The sequence below is a fragment of the Panicum virgatum genome, chromosome 2N (genome assembly GCF_016808335.1).
Source record: "Panicum virgatum strain AP13 chromosome 2N, P.virgatum_v5, whole genome shotgun sequence".
Classification (NCBI taxonomy): Eukaryota; Viridiplantae; Streptophyta; class Magnoliopsida; order Poales; family Poaceae; genus Panicum; species Panicum virgatum.
Window position 1 is genome coordinate 58,610,224 of NC_053146.1, and position 17,392 is coordinate 58,627,615.

The 17,392-nt window shown below is 43.8% G+C and overlaps 2 protein-coding genes across 3 annotated transcripts; both read right to left on the reverse strand.

The window, feature by feature from the left end:
- Positions 1–2,893: 2,893 nt before the first annotated feature.
- Positions 2,894–6,020, reverse strand: LOC120661379 (monooxygenase 3-like). Of its 2 annotated transcripts, none has more exons than XM_039940233.1 (5): positions 5,632–6,020; positions 5,453–5,524; positions 4,705–4,867; positions 4,299–4,527; positions 2,894–3,719 (listed from the first exon to the last, which is right to left on the reverse strand). In XM_039940233.1, the coding sequence occupies exons 1-5, from the start codon at positions 5,973–5,975 to the stop codon at positions 3,187–3,189; spliced, it is 1,341 nt and encodes a 446-aa protein (XP_039796167.1). In that variant the 5' UTR covers positions 5,976–6,020; the 3' UTR covers positions 2,894–3,186. The 2 variants fall into 2 exon arrangements, with proteins under 2 accessions (XP_039796167.1, XP_039796168.1); XM_039940234.1 differs by having other exon boundaries at positions 3,033–3,719; positions 5,453–5,534; positions 5,632–5,771.
- Positions 6,021–6,438: 418 nt separating this feature from the next.
- Positions 6,439–16,199, reverse strand: LOC120661380 (nucleoside diphosphate kinase 1-like). The gene is made up of 5 exons (XM_039940235.1): positions 16,113–16,199; positions 16,006–16,070; positions 15,782–15,830; positions 7,768–7,999; positions 6,439–6,813 (listed from the first exon to the last, which is right to left on the reverse strand). Exons 2-5 carry the CDS (start codon positions 16,054–16,056, stop codon positions 6,696–6,698), a joined length of 450 nt encoding a protein of 149 aa, XP_039796169.1. The 5' UTR covers positions 16,057–16,070; positions 16,113–16,199; the 3' UTR covers positions 6,439–6,695.
- Between the last annotated feature and the right edge of the window lie 1,193 nt (positions 16,200–17,392).

Sequence of the window (17,392 nt, forward strand, 5' to 3'; positions counted from 1 at the left end):
CATGGAGCCCGCCACATCGTGTGAAAATTCACCTCCTGCGCTCGTCGTGCTCTTCTTCCTGTCTCTCGGCAAGACGTACACCGCAGCCATCCATTTGATCGCCGGTAAAATCGCGCTGTCATCCTTCGTTAGCAACACCCCCTCTCGTTCCGTCTCACTGAGGCAGAGCTTCTGCTCCTCCACCTCGATGTCCTGCTTCCCTGTCTTCGTGCGCGAAAGTCCCGCCGCCATGGTCACTCTCATCCTCACAGATCGAAAACTGAAACCCACCAAAGCCGGGCAGCTAAGTCAGATCAGCCCCATGGTCAGCCCGAGTAGGAACAGATCGAACCCAGGTGAGGAGGAGGTGCGGCGTTGGTGGAAAATCCTTCGCCCGGCGGAGATCGCCGACGGAGTCACTGGAACCCTGGCAGCGCAGCCAGGTAGATTTCTTGGTTGCTGAGTTACTGTTGTGGATAGGGGGTAGCTGAGGATTCGGATTCCAACCTAGCTGAGCTCGCTCTGTTGGCGCAGCGCTGGAGCTGGACTGGACCGGCCCGGCCCCAAAAGCTCTTCGGTGAGAACACTGAAGTTTGAAAAGATGACCGAAATTTAAATGACAGGGTAGTGTTCCTACCGTTTTTTTTCATCAAAAAGAAAAAGGAAGAAGATGACCGAAATTTGATAGCATTTCAAGTGCAAACTAAAGGCCTGATGCCTCAACAAGAGGTCTTTGCAGGTTAGTGAACGTCGTGATTGATTGAAACGGGAACGATTGCTCCTTTTTATTTTTATCAAGTATCACTGGCTTGTGGCTTCTCGTCTGGTATAAATGTAGAATTACTGGTCTGTTCAGTGATTTTTTTGGGATCACAGATCTGATTGTCGTTTCTAGTTCAGACGGGCAAGAAACGTACGCTAGGTTCAGAGAAGTGACACAACTGATCATACACAAGAGTCTACTAGTATAGCCGATCAACCACTATCTTATTACCTTCAGAAGAAGCAATTCCTCCCAATTTTGTAGTGACGGCACAAGTCGGAGCACCAGCAACTGGCACGTCAGCAAACACAACTGCAGGCAACGGCGGAACCAGGGGGGGCGAGCAGGGGCCACGGCCCCCCCTAAAATCAGTGAAAATTTTTAACCCCCACCTATATTTTAAAGCCCAACACAAAGGTCAATCAATGCAACGATGCTTTGTACTTAAGTTTTTCGGCTATCGTCCTTAACAAACCCAACAACACATATTGAACGGTGCACGTATACACATCTACCTAGGCAGCTAGCTAAATACTAGTCAAATCCAACCCGAAGACTCCAATATTACTCCCTCCGTCACCAAATATAAGGCATTCTGGAGTTTTTAGAATAAATTATGGCTATATAAAAGACTCTCCTACCCCTAATTACCCTAATTATTAAGTATTGGGACTCTATTTGGTTAACTAAATATGTGCTAATAATTAAAGTAACATGACATTTCTGTTCGCCGATGGCAAAGCGCCGACGGCAGCTACAGGGACGGCGAAGCCCTTGTTTGCCGTGTGTCAAAAGTCGCGCACACGGCGAACCTTTTCGCCGTGTGTATATATAGGCGCACGGCGAAAAAAAGCGAGAAGACGCCGTCCGGGCTAGCTGACGGCGTCGGCGTCTGTTCGCCGTGTGTCTGCACCGTGGACACACGGTGAACTTTCAGACTTCGCCGTGTGTCCTTGGTTCTGGCACACGGCGAAGAGCAAGGTTTGCCGTGTGCTGGCCCTTGGCACACGGCGAAGAGTAGGGTTTCCCGTGTGTTTTTGCTTTGCCGTGTGTTCTTCTGGCGACACACGGTAAAAAAGGTCTTCGTCGTGTGTCCGAAATAATGCACACGGCGAAGATTCTAGCACACGGCAAAATACCGTTTTCCGGTAGTGAATACCCTACATTTCTAGAAAACCAAATAAATAATGCGGTTTTCAATCATAATTGGTAGAAATAATTAGGGGTAACAAAGTCATTTGTTTAGATAAGTAATGTGTCTGAAATTTCCTAAAACTACACTCTTTGTGGGACGGAGGGAGCATGTTATAATTTTTTTCAGAAAACATGGTCAAACTAAAAAAACGAAGACATTTGATATTATTTTATGAAAGAAAGAGAATACAAATTCGCAATACGTCTGCGAAGTTGTAAAGTGCAAACAGAACATATGTAAATCATTTTCTCTATCTAAAATATTAGTAACACGTATATATATCTTGATATGTTTCCCACGTATAATATAAAGTATCTGCTCGGCCCCCCTTATTCAAAATTTCTGGTTCCGCCGCTGACTGCAGGCAATTTGATCTTCTTCTCGGTCTGATTGTTGCCACTGCTCATATCTTCCACTTGACTCTGAGTAGTACGCAGATAGTATCTGTCATTTTTGAAAAAAAATTAGATTTGTACCATTAAAAAATCCCAAAGTTAGATATATACCATCGTGACCCACATGTCATTGACTCCTGTGAATCCCACATGCCAGTGAGATAATGATAATATATATCTAACTTTGAGATCTTTGAATGGTACAGATTCAAATTTCCCGTCATTTTTTTTTGCTATTGGGTAGTTGACAACAGTATGAAGCAGGCTGAGCCTAACTCGCGATCAGTAGGCCTGTTTGCAGAGCATTTGGCCCCGTTTGGTTTATTCCTAGAAGATCCTAGAACACACTTTGACCGCTAATTAGGAGTGTTAAATAAAAATAATTTATAAAATCAACTCCACAACCCTTGTGCTAGGAACCCTAAAGAATTTAATAAGACATTTGACCATCTAATAAGACCTCTGACCGCATGATTAGATGATAGTTATTATAATATTATTGTAGCCAATCATCAATTAATTATCGTCATTAAATTTATCACGAAAAGTTACACCCATCCATAAAGAGATTTTACAAATAGATTTCATTTAGCCCGCATGCATAAAAGATTCCACGTTATAGAATTCCTAAACGGGGAACCAAACACGGCCAATAAAAACAAGGTGAATCCCTGAATCCCCAAATTTAAAACAAAAACCGTTCAAGTAAATAATAAATAATTTCAAAAGGTTTCAATATTATGAACTGGAAGAAAATATGCGAATATTTTTCGCACACCCTACTGATATTTTTTCTTTGAGCCAACTAATTATCTACATGGCCATGGGAAAAGCTGCAGCCTTTCGAGTTCCGATCATGGCGACTGCGGCGCCGGCTCGATTAGATCGCACTCGAAGTTGGTGTGCTCCAGGAACGGACCCAGCCTGACGAGCCTCGGGATCACCACGCCGTCGCGCGCTGCGCACACCGCGGGGTTCTCCCACTGCACCAGCGCGCCCACGAGCCCCGCGCGCGCCGTCAGCGGGAACACGCGCGCCCAACGCTCCGCCTCGTACGCGCGCATCGCCGCCTCGACGCCGTCCGCGCGGCCCGTGGCGCCCGCGGCCGCGAGGCGGCGTGCCAGGACGACAGCGTCCTCGAGCGCGCAGCACGCGCCCTGGCCGAGGTTGGGCGTCATGGGGTGCCACGCGTCGCCGGCCAGCACCACGCGGCCGCCCCGCGACGCGCTCGGCGCCCGGCCCGACCAGAGCCACCGGTCCACGAGCGGCGTCCGCACCACGGCGCCCTCGGGCGTGCTGCGCATCACGGCGAGGAGGTCGGACGGCCAGCCGCGGACGAGGTCCAGCGCCTCGCTCTTGAGCACTGCCGGGTCGGTGATCTTTGATCCTGGCATGTCAAGAACACAAGCAGCCTGTCATGTCAAGAACACAAGCAGCCTGTCATGCGTTGTCAGCCAGTGATGGCCATTGCAGCTGTCTTGTTATGGTCATGCATGCTAGAAACTGTTTTGCATTTTCCCCTCTTCGCGGCAAAAATACATTTTCTTTTCTTTCTTTTTATTCAATTCAGGTCTTGTTTAGATTACTTTGTATTTTGGTTTTTTGGATTTTTAGAAGGGAATCTTCAACATTTTAAGTACTTAAAATATAGACTAATTACAGATCTCGTCTGTAAAGTACGAGACGAATCTAATGAGCCTAATTAATACATTATTAGAGCATGTTTACTGTAGTATTACTGTAACAATTTAGTATCTAATCACGTCCTAATTAGGCTCATTAGATTCGTGTCGCGATTTACAGTCCATTTGTGTAATGTGATTTATTTTTCGACTACATCTAATACACTATGCAAGTGATTTATAAAATTTTTGTATTTTGACTTTATGGATCTAAACATGGCCTCAATGAAAGCCCGAATGCTAGATCTGTGGAATCATAGCAGTTGTAATCTGAATATATATACCTGAATCTTGTCTGTTGAAGCAGATGAACCAGTAGACTTTGGTCGGGGAGACCGGGACAAAGCCGGCACGGACACCTCGGCCGTAGATGTAGTTCACCTTGGGCTCGAACGGTTGCCCGTCGGCGTACTCGGCGAGCCCCCGGAACGCCATGTGCCCGACGTACCGGGGCTCTGAGAAGCCCATCCACCTCGCGATCGACGAGTTCACGCCGTCGCAGCCGATCACAATCTGCGTGTCGCCAACTCGCCATAGTTTTCATTAACGTCAGAAGGGTTTTAAAAAAAAGTGTCCTGCTGCTGTCCGTCAGCAGGGTACCTTCAGAATCCAAGCAGCATTTACTATTTCTGCTCTTTGAATGGACCAAGAATGGAAACACAATTTACTCAATGGACCTTCCTCACTAACCTTGGAGAGAATTTGTCGCCCATCCTCGAGTTCCAGCAGGGTGCCATCAGGCCCTTGCTCTGCAATCGATTTCAGTTTGGATGAGAATGATATCGTGCCTGGTGGCAGCTTTGAAGCAAGCGTCTCGAGAAGCACTCTCCTCTCCACCGCTCGCACCTCCTGCCTGCCAAAGTTCCCAGCAAATTAAACAGCGAAAGGATCACCCAGTAGGATATACGTAGCCATCATGCACACATTGCAAATTCAAAATGGAGCCCAGGAGTTCGAGTTTGCAGTCAGAATCGGAGCACAAAACTTGTCTACAGATGTATGAAGAACAGTCAAAACTGCTACAACAGTCGAAACAGTCGGTGGCAATATCTGGACTAGTTCAGTTTCACTACCTCACTGTTGTCGTCTAGATGTAACATGGTCGCACATCAACAAGTATTTGGTATTGAATAATCAAAGAAAGTGTGTGATCAGCCTGAAGCCCTGAACCTATTGACCATTTGATGTTTCACTGCCCTGTCCGAGATTCTCTGCAGAGCACAAAAAATGGGTTCGTACTTCAAAATGAGGTAGTGAACTGAACTTTTCAGTGGTATAAGTGATTGCTGTAGTGTCTGCATATTACGAATTACTCCTTTTAACAAATCGGGTGTTGTGATGAGCTTGCAATTCGTGTGTCCTGGTAACAATCTAGTTCTAGTCTAGGTACGGAAAACCCACCACGAATTACTAGCGACAGGAGACAGATCGCACTTACCCGGGGGCTTCTTCCTCGAAGGAGAACTCGCGCAGATCCCGCCCTCCCGCCGCCGGCGACCGCATCCTCATCCTGCGCTCAGCTGGAACCTCACAATGCAGCTCAGAACACACGCAACGGCTCACGAACGCGACACAGCAGCAGCAGCAGCTTGGATCGATCACGCGGGAGGAACGCACCCCTGGATGCGCAGGTACTTGGCGCGGAGCTCGTCGGCGACGCCGATGGCGTCCAGCACGCGCCACCCGTTCTTGAACAGCGTCAGGGACGTGCCGCCCGCGCGAAGGGCCGCGCCCTGCTCCAGCACGGCCGCGCCCACGCCGAGCCGGCGCAGGGCGAGCGCGGTGGCCAGGCCCGCGACGCCCGCGCCCACGATGACGATGTTCTCATCCGACCGCTGCGTCACCGCCTCGGCGGTGACGGTGGGCGCGGCGGTACTGTACCGGCGGCGGAGGCGGGGACGGCGGGGACAGGGGAGTGGAGGTGAGCAGAGGGAGGTGGAGGTGGCCAGTGCCATGACCATGGCAGGAGTTTCTTGAGCAGGGGCTCGAGAGCTGGCGCCATGGGGCTGTCGAGAATTCCAGGTTTGAAAGGCTCGAGGACCTGGAGCCACATGTTCCTGACCAGGAGTAAGCGAGCAAGCACAAGACACGTCCACGCAGGACTTCACGGCCAGAAATTCTTCACTGTAACTAGAGAAGAAATGTAGTAACCAGATATCTAAAATTGTCCGGTCCGGCACCTAGTCTGCACCTAGCCACCTGTTGTTGGTCTATCATAACAGTTACGCCTACAAAACTTTCATAGTTCATACTCAGGAACCAATAGCACAAAACTGGTTAATCAACAGAAATTGCGCTGATGTAACACGCAAAAAGAACCGTCATGCTTGTTTTATAGTAATTTCATAGCGTACCACTAATTGAACATTCACAACACATAAAGGTGGGATCCGCTAAAGCAAATAAACTTGCACTGACCTCAAGTTTCTAGCAAATACCAGGTCGACATTTTATTTCAGATCTCATTAACTGGTTTGCAATTACAGTAGATTAAAATATTAAAGCAGGAACAAAGAAAAAAACACGAATGCCACCAAGTTCAGGGCTTCAGCCTTCAGGCACATTTAACTGTTCTATATACCACAAAACACTGGACATGACTCCACAGCTAGAGCCAACCGATAACTTCAAGGAAAAACTCAATTTTAAAGGAAACCACACTTCCAGTAGTATCTCGAAGCTTAAGCCTCATAGATCCAGGGATGAAGGTTGCTTCTCCACTCTGCCACACCTGAAGGGAACCAAAGAGCAATCTCCTTCTTTGCATTGTCCACCGAGTCACTTCCATGGATGACATTCCTGCACAAGATGTAACAAATTTAGCACTGTACCAAACATGCAGGGATCCAGGAACCATGTATTATCTATTATCTTATTATTTGGCCAATAAACGGAGCCTCCATATTCGCTCTCAAGGCCTAGAAATTCCCACGTTAATCGGAGTAAAATAGAAAAATAAAAATTACCCACCACTGCCATTATGATAAAATTAGCCTAAAATACCCCTTGCCTAATTAAAAATCACCCACCAATGCCATTATGAAAAATTAAATATAAAATACAATTTAGCTATGTATCAGTTACAAATTTATACTATTAATAAAAACTAAAGCTAACAACAATCCATCAAAATAAAACGAAAATAAAAATAATTATATGCATAATATTATTAAAGCTCAACAAATCAAATTATTATTATAGGTAGATCATATTTGAATTGTTTTAACCAACAATAAGATATAATTTACGATAATGAACAGGGTGATGTATGGTAAAAAAATAGTATAATCTTTAAATAAGGATACACGACATGTAATTTTTTAAATTTTCAATACTAGCCGCGCAAATACGCGGGCTATACGTCTAGTTTCAAACAGATTACATAACCCAGAGTTCCAGCTAAGTTTAGCATGATAACCAACAGCCAAGCACAGATGATAATCTACTGCATACTTCAAACAGACCAATATTATTTGCTTCATGCTTAATCTACTACATACTTTAAACAAACCAATTATCGATCATCATGCAACTTTTACGTACTTGAAAATTCTTTTTTCTAAAACATAGGTACTCAGAATACATATTTAAGCATGGGGCATATCCACACAAGCTGATTATTTGATTGAAAATGATTAAATCCATGAACCACACATTTAGTTGAATTGGGTATCAAAACTATCAGGACAATGCTTAAAAATTAAAATCGGAGCTATATAAAGTACAATCAATGACAAAGAAAGGATTGTTCACCTGCCAACTTCAACGGCATAGTCACCACGGATGGTGCCAGGAGCAGCCTCCCAAGGCCTGGTGGCCCCAATTATCCTGCGGCCAGTCAACACAACGTCCTTCCCCTCCCACACCATTGCGACAACAGGTCCAGAAATAATGTACTCCACCAACCCAGGAAAGAAGGGCTTGTCAGAAAGGTCAGCGTAGTGCTGCTGTGCAAAGGACCTCTCCACATTCATAAACTTCATCCCTGCATTATTGTAGAAAGTAAAAAAATCATTAATTGCTTCAAATCCACTAAGACAACCACATGTGAATAGTTATGTGTGTACTCAAGTTGATTATTCATGCAATAAGCAAAGCACTGTAGTAATACGTACCAAGTCTTATATGAGCATTAAAGATTGCACATAATGGGGTATGACTAGCATGTGCCAAAATACAATGGATTCAATCCTTTTCTTTTGAAAAAAATGGGGAGGATGTTTTCTCAAATTCACTTGATACTGAATTTAGAGATTGTAGTGTACTCAATTGACTCTGAAAAGCTGGAGCATACTAATTGGGTACAGATGGGCACGCTGCAGGGCTCTTTAGGCAACAGCTGCTGCTGTGCTAGCCCAGGTAGTCCGAGCTAGGGAGCGAGAGCAACACATCAAGCGCCATGGCCGTCAAGCTACAGATGGCTTGAGCTGCGAGCTTATAAATGCTACGGCTGCTCTATGTTGTTGTTTGATGTCAAGCCAGCGCTGTGCACTTGCAAAGTTGCAATTGAGGTTGTGGATGAGTGTGTTGTGGGCTTGAGGCTTCCTAGGCTCCAACGCCGTTAGTTAGCTGATTAGATTGCAACTTTGCAGCATGGGGTTTGGATTTGGACTAGGGGCTACTGTAGACATGATGTACGTGACTGCTAAAGGCTGGGCTAGTTCAGATCTTTAGAAATTAGAAAAAAAAATGGTTGGCAAGGCAGGGCCAGAACCCAATTTCACCTCCACTTGTTCCGCCCCTGCAATCAAGGTTTTATTCTGTTTCATCTTGAAGAATCAATTAGTTTTTTCTGCATGATATCCATAATATCAATAAAACGAATGGCCAAGCACTACCAGAAAATGGAAATTTCATGGCGGTGAGGTATTTTCGTGAGAGGTATTGGGGAACCGTCATGAAAATTCTTATTTTCGTGAAGGTGCGTCAAAACCCGCCATGAAAATATATTTTTGTGGAGGTGTTCCATACACCGTCACGAAAATGTACTAATTTCGTGAAGGTGTGCCATATACCGTCACGAGAGTGTACTATTTTCGTGATGTTATCGTGTAGACTCTCACGAAAATAAGCTATCCCCCTCACGGAAAAAGTTAACTGATTGAGATGAGGAACACATAAATAGTTGGTCTTTCTCTTTTTAATCTAGAATTAAAACTTGTATATAGTATTTCTCTATCATAGATAATCCAAATTTGATGATTCTTTTTTTAAAATTTTTTCTAAAATCAAGCTCTTTCATTCATTAGATTTTGTTTGTATAGAATTGTTATTCCCCAAATTTTTTATGTAGCTTCTTTTTTCTTCTAACTAATTACAAAATAGAAAAACATTTTATGGCATAGTAATTGCTAATGTAACTTCATATTTTCTAATACTAAGATAAACATAAGTTCGTGCCAAAATTTGAGGAGCATACGAGTTTTAAAACATTCCAAGATGTGAAAACTATATCATTTAAATTGAAGTGTATGAAACCTTAAAAGAAATGTGTCCTATATATGAACAATGTATACTCCAATTTTTGTAAAATCTTATGAAACTTTTATGGCAACATTATGGGTGGAAAATATGTTGTCACGTTAATTTGTAGAATTTTATGACCAAATGTAGATATTATTTTAATTATTATGTGGTGATTTGGATATAGAAGTTTGAACTATTCGTAGAAGATAAATGTATTTTTGATCTATCTCTAAGACATGAGATGTAATGGAACATATTAGTCTAAATATATTTTTTATAAAATTTTTCAAATCTTATTGGAGGTTCACGTAGTTAAACTTGAGATTACTTTTTGATAAGGACACAAAGTCACTTAAATGAAAGAAAATAGCAGATCCACTCAATAATTACTGAAACTCCTACATAACAACGTTAGATTGTGTATTATAGGTAAAAAATATATTGGTATGTATAATATTATTATTTTTATGTGTTACTTCATAATGGTGCAATAAATAAAAGAAGAGAAAAAGAAAAACATTGACAAAACAAATCCCATTTCAGTCCTAAATGGCCCAACTAATTTTGACCATCCATTCCCGATTTGATGGTTCCGGTTGCTGCAGAATGTTGAAATTTGATGACAGTGATGTATTTTCATGGGAGGCACTAAGAAACCGTCATGAAATTTTTTATTTTCATGAAGGTGTTCCAAGCACCGCCACGAAAAATAACTGATTTCGTGATATTAATGTGTAAACCCTCATGAAAATAAAGCTATTCCCCTCACAAAAAAGTTTGAGCGCCAAAAACATTTTCATGCGTGAGATTTTCGCGCTCTTTTTTGCACATATGCGCGCTAACCCAGCGTCAAGGGCCCACTGTCATCCACGGTAAAAACCCTAACTTTACCCATGGCAATCAAACCTCTCCCCTGAAGCCGCCGCCACAGCCAAGTCCAGAAACCTGCCGCCTCCCCCCGACCGCTCGCCCCCCACCCGTGACCCGCCCTCCCGCTCGCACCCCACCCGCCCTCGCGCGAGTGCGAGACCGCCGCCGCCCCACGCTCGCGCCCCTCCCCCTCCCCCCCTTCCTCCCGCTGGTGCTCGTGTGCGACAAGAGACCGCCGCCCCCCCCTTCCTGCCAGCATGACCAGAGCCGCGTTCTGCCGCTGGATCTGCTCTCGCTCTCGCTGAATCTCGTGCTCGCACCGCCCCCTACTGCTGGTGCTCGCCTGCTGCCTCCCGTCGAGCAGGGCTGCCGTCGCAAAGGTCCTCACCCCTCCCGAGCAGCCTCTTCGCCAAGGCCGCTGCCAAGCTGCACCATCCGTCTTTGCGCTGGCGGTCGGAGGCCTCGCAGCGCGACGGGACCGGCAGAGGCGCCCACCTGGTCGAGCTGCTGCACGTCAACGCCGGAGTTGATAACGTGACAGATCTGCTTCTCCAATCGAACTGAGGTAATTTTTGTTGTTTTTTCTTCAGAAATCAGTACATGTCGAGCTCTACTAGTGAATATGCGTTGTGAAAATTGAATGTGTATTCGATTAGTTTGTAGCCAACCACTATAGCACTGCTAAGTTGATCTTTGGGGTTAGATTGTTGAGATTCTAAATATTCTATCTTTTTAAATCAGAACCAAACAATGGAAGATCGTGAGTGGATGTACACTGGTTGGTCTCGTACGCAAGTTCCCTCAAATAACTGGATTGAAAATACCAACAAATTTTTGGATCATGCCTTCTATGTGCCTAATATAGTTGAAGATGAAACCATTAAGTGTCCTTGTGCTAGGTGTCGGAATTGTGTTAGGAATAAAAGGTTTACAGTAGAGATGCACTTGTGCAGATTTGGATTTAAGGAAGATTATAAAATATGGACAGCACATGGTGAGGGACTTATTGATAGTTCAATTGAAGGTGGATATGGTGAGAGATTTGGTGAAACTAACCGCATGGATGAAATGTTAGTTGACCTAGCAGGTGAGCATCCACCGCCAATTGATGAGGAGCCAGCAGCATATGCTCGAGCTTTTTATAGGATGGTTGAGAGTGCAGAACAGTCAGTCCAGGAGAAAACAACACATTCATCTCTTTCTGCCATAGCACGTCTATTAGCTCTAAAATCTCAGTACAACATGTCAATTGCACACTTTGAAGCTGCCGGGATCTTTTGTCATTGACTTAGGGATTGAGCTGGACAATATAAATTTGAATGGCTCTGATGAGATAACAGATCCAGATGATTTGGAATTTTTGTCCAAACTGAATGCTGGAATTATTGATGAAGCAATGGATAATCTAGAAGGGGATGAAGAGTATGAAGAGGACCAAGATGATCTGCCTCAATATGCACCCAACGATCCAGATGATTATTAGATTTGTATTTTTTATGATTATTAGATTATGTTCTATTTATGGAATTCTCAGAACAATTGTAGCTGGAATTTATATGTTTTCATCTCATTTATTGGAAATATGTGAGCTTATATGTGGAGTAGAATTCTTTGTTACTATATAGTTGAAAGTTCTTTGAAAAATGTGATATTTTCTGAAATGTGTAGTGAGCTAACTATTTTTTGATAATGCAGAATATGCATGGTCTTCGACACAAAAGGCTTGCAGGGAGGACACGTGCAGCCCCTGGTGGCAGCTCCCAAGAGACCAATGATGCTGCTGCCAACTCCCAGATGAGCATTGATGGTGGTGATGACTCCAATGCTGCTGTTGATGGCAACATTCTCCATGGAGAGGAGCCTCACAAAAAAGGAAGAGGGAGAGGGAAGAGGAATAGGACACAAGTGAAAGTGCCTCCACATGAGGGGAAGGTTATGTTGAGGCCAGCGGGAAACCGGTGAGAATGCAATTCAATATCTGCATAGTAGTAGTGTCTTACTTCTGCATGGCATCCATTTGTATTCTTTTTTGTAAATTTATGAACTGATGTGTCATATCCTTTGTTATAGACAATTCACCTATGTCAATTACAATCCTACAGTCTACAAGTATGGCTCACAAGTTGGAGTAATTATCAAACGACTTTATCCTGGTGAGATCAAAATTTGTGATGATAAAGGCAGGGTTGTTGAAACACGGGCGGCATTGTCATGGCATGATTACTTCTACAAAAAGGATGAACTTGGTTTGACATATGCTAGACGAGTAAAGCAGGAATTCTGGGTAATTGAACTAGCAGCATGTACATTATCACTTCTATTTGATAGGAAGCTCCTAACTTTGTCTTTCTTATATTTATGTTTGTAGAGTTTGTTCACAACCACTCGAGATGATGTAAGAAGAGCCAGCCGTAATTTGGAGACATATCTTGTGAAAAGAGTATCTGATCTGATATATCAAGCTCGTTTGGATGCTGTAAAGAAGCATGAGGGCTGTGATGATAATCAAGCACGCGATATAGAACTTACAGAAGAACAATAATTAAAGTGCAGACCTGATTGGGGCACTAGGGAAGGTTGGGCAGCCTTATGCAAGTACTGGACTAGTGAGAAGTACAAGGAAAAGAGGAGAGCAGCTCGAGCAGCACGTCTAAAATCTGCTGACGTTGCTCAGAATAGAGGTGGTTCAAGGCCATGGGCAGAAACACAACAATTGCTGGTATGATATTTTCGAGCTTTCGATTGTGTTTTGCTTCTGCTACTAAATGAGACATGATATGAATAATAATGCCATGATTTTACATAGAGTTAATTACCTTAAGTTTCAAACATCATGTAACATTAGTATGATGGTCTTGTAGGAGCATAAATTTGGTCTAGAGAAGGCTGGCACTTTAAACACATATGCAGTGATGAAATCTGGATTCAAAAATGTGGATAGCACTGGAAAAAGTGCTCCAATCCCCAGCCAAAAAAGCACAAAAGCGCTTGGTATGTATGCCATGCTTAACATTTTGATATGAACTTTTTCTAGTCATGCTTAGCACACTGGTATTTCATTTTAGGATGAATACAATGCAAGAGCAATGCTTGCTGAGAATCCAAAGGATTTAGATGCACACACTCTGTATCACATGGAAGGTGGTTTGCCCCATGGTCGTGTACCAATAGCTGATGGTGTAGTGGATAAGGAAGAGGTTAGAGTAGTTGCAAAATCCAATAATCTACGTCCAGTCAATACTGCTTCTTATCGAACCGTGGTGGATGAAAATGATGAGCTGAAGGAGATGAATAAGGAGTTGAGGGAGATTAATCGGGATCTAAAGCAAAACAATGTTGAATTGACGGAGAAAAATGAGATACTCACCGAGGAAAATAGTGTCAACCGTGACATGATCATGGTAACATTTGCCCCTGTGCTTATAACAATGTATTGATCTTATGCATGTATATTTATCAGCTACCTACCTTATCAATTGCAGAGGTTTTATGCAGATTTTGGCAAGGAGATACCTGCTGATTTGGTAATCCGTCTAGCAAATATTGATGCCCGTCATCAACAGGTAAACACATCAGATGATTGTTGCTGGATCAGATTTTTCCAATGGAAAATAGCTTAACAACATGTGTATGTGTTTCAGGTTACAACATCATCACATGCCAGGACTAATACGGAAGATATGCAAAGCAACGGCAATGAAATGAATAGCGATGAAGATGAGGACTACATTATGGATCGTGAAGATGGCCGTGATGATGATGATGACTTGGATGACACAGATGAAGATGATGGTGGCAGCGAAGAGGTTGATGGCAGTTGATCGAATGGACAACAATGAAACTAGTGCTTGACTCCTAACTTTTGGGCTCTTTTGGCTATGCAAGGTTTCTTTTGGTAACCTGTGCCTTTGGCTAGTACTTTGGTTCATACCAAACCTTTTGCTGTTGTGGTATTGATGGCTAAACTATGGGAGCCTTTGCACTGATGTTGTGCCCTTTTGTATGATAGCTAGGCCCTAATGATAGCTAGAACTTGATGTATATGTATGACATTATTGCCTTATGAGGCTGGTTAAATGAGTGGGACTCATTCTTATGTATGTCCATTCATCTTTGTTCAATAATCTCTTGATCATGATCATATATGAGCCTGCATCTGTTTGCTGAATATATGAGCTATATTCAGATTTGGAGGATGTGATTATTCAAATTTTCATGACGGTATCAAAGTATTTTCATGACGGTTTCTCACTGTCACGAAAATAAGATGTTTCATGACGGTGTGACCACATTTTCGTGGCAGTGCTGGGCTCTCACGAAAGTTATATATTTCGTGGTGGTTCATTCATTTTCATGACGGGTTCGCGCTCCCATGAAATTAGATTTCGTGGTGGCTATACACTCTCATGAAAATATATATTCCTGTGTGTTTTGGACCGCCACGAATTATTTTCGTGTCGTGTTTCTAAACCTGGCGACACTCCATTTTCATGGCGGTGGTTCACCCCCATGAAAACGATACGTGACGGTTCACTCCCACGAAAACTCTATTTTCGTGGCGTTAGATTCGTGAGGGTTATTTCGTGACGGGCGCCCGTCACGAAACATTTTCGTGGCGGGATTCATAGTTTTCGTGACGGTTTCTCACTCTCACGAAATTTCTGTTTTCTGGTAGTGAAGCATTGATTGTCTTCTATTATATTGTTGTGTTGTAAAAGTTTATCCGTTTCTGAATTCAGATCCTAGAATCTTCCATTTTTTTAACAGTAGTGTTGATCTGTAGTTCATCCAGTTCAAGATTAGTCTTTACAATGCATCAGCAGCTGAAATGCTGAATTAATTCCACATCAATAGGACCATCTGCTTTCCAGATACAAAGATCCTATCAATGGCACACAATAGGAAGATATTGCCATTTCAATAAAAAAAAACTAGATCTCCACAACTTATTCCTATACCGTACCACAACATATGTTTTTCCAGATGCTAATCAAACCCCAATACGTGTTCTCACAAAAAGAACCCAACGAAGATAAACTGAACAGATTCAAGATATCATTAGACTGAGACTGTGAATTCTAGGTCTGTGTAGACCAACCTTAGCTTAAATTAACACTTTTTTGAAATAATAAATTAATACTCCTGTTTCAAATCAATTGCCACTCTAACTTCGTCCTAAGTCAATCATTTCTATATTTGATCATCAATTCTTAGAAATTCATATGGATTAACAACATTCTCTTCATGAATCTAAGAACATAAATCTTATGATGTTTTTTTTATTGGAAAAATCTTATGATGTTCAATGTACGATTCCTAGAAATTAATGATCAAATTACAAAGATTTTGACTTAACACCAAACTAGGATGTCAACCAACATGAAACGGAGGAATTAGGGAAATTAATATATATACAACTGAACACCGTTACCCTTGAGGTAGAACCCTTTCTTCTCGAACCGACTGATGATGTCCCCGATCTACACAAGAAACTCCCAATCAATAAATAAAAAAAAAAGCACCACCAAACATGACGCGACGAGATCCAAACCAAACCAGAATTCTTGCAGATAGATAAACATCAAGCCCCCAAGATTAGCTAAATCACCAAAATCTTCTCTGGAAAAGAACACGGGGAAGGGGAGCAAAGATTACCAGGCCCCGCTGGACGCCGTCGGGCTTGATCATGATGAAGGTCTGCTCCATCCTCGCGGCAACGGCGGCGACGCGGATCGGTCGATCGAGGAGAAGGCACGAGGCTGTGGGAGGCTGGGAGCGCAAACCCGGAGGCGATGAGCGGATGGGGGAAGGGGAAGGGGAGGGAGTCGTGGCTCGTGGGTGGCGAAAGGGACGGGGCGGGCTTGTATATGTGGGGTTTGGAGCTCCTTTTCCGCGGTGGGAAACGAATCGCCCGCGAGATATTCGCCCACCGAGACAGAAACGGTGTGCTTTGGCAGATGTTTCGGCGTCCGGGTTGGCTGCTTTCAGTTTCAGATACTGACGATACACAAACAAAACTCCGGCCACTCGCTTTGCAGGATTTTGCTGGGCTCAAATGTTTTTGTCTTCCTTGCAGCCCAAGATGGCCTGGCCATGATCCAAACCCAAGCCCAACCAAACACTGACAAAAAAAAATGCAAGAAGATGCAGTAGTAGTAGATTCATAATGGCAAAAGCATCAACCTATTGTCTGGTCCTTGTAGATTTCTGCAACGAAAAAGTAAAAGGGCAAAAAAGTTCATGACTACCTCATCACTTTGACACTGTATAACAACGTGCAGATCGGGAGCTTCTCAATAAGTGCGACGGTCACGATTAGAAGCTCTGGTACGACTTTTCTGCCGACTTCAGTGTACGGCCCTTCACAAGGATCGCAGAAAACGGCCTGCAGCACATCCGCGCCCTCAGACTATCCACACCTCATCTCCCCTAAATTTCAACTCTAAAAGGAATATTCCTGCCTGGTCAGCGAGATTCTTCCTCCTACACCAACTTCACCCACATTCCATTAACTCTACATTTTAACTCTATACCCCACTACCACATATTATATTCATCCCACCACAACCACCACCCAACCGCCCAACGGCTGCGCGCGCGGGGCTCGCCAGGCGCGGGGGTGTTTCACGGGCGCGTTGGTCTTCGTTTCACACGGGCGCGGTGTGCATGCTGTGGCCGTGCATGCGTTTGGCAGCATGCAGCGCATGCATGCAGCAGCCAGTAGCATCTAGTGCTTTTGCTTTTTCTTTGATTTTGCTTTTGCTTTTTCTTTGGTTTTGGCATGCATGGTGCCGGGACACATTGATGCATGGATGTGCATGTGTCACGTGCCGCTGTCGTTTGCGACGCGAGGAGTGAATATATGGCACACGACATCACACCGACGGCTCACTCCACGGCACTTTCATCAAGCTCACATATTCCAAACCACAGAGAAGAAATGCGTCGCCGCTCGTTTACAGGGAGGAGTTGGATGTCAAGGGCGTGGACGATGGAGGAAGAAGAGAACGACGACTCGGAATTTTTGTTCGACGATGATGCC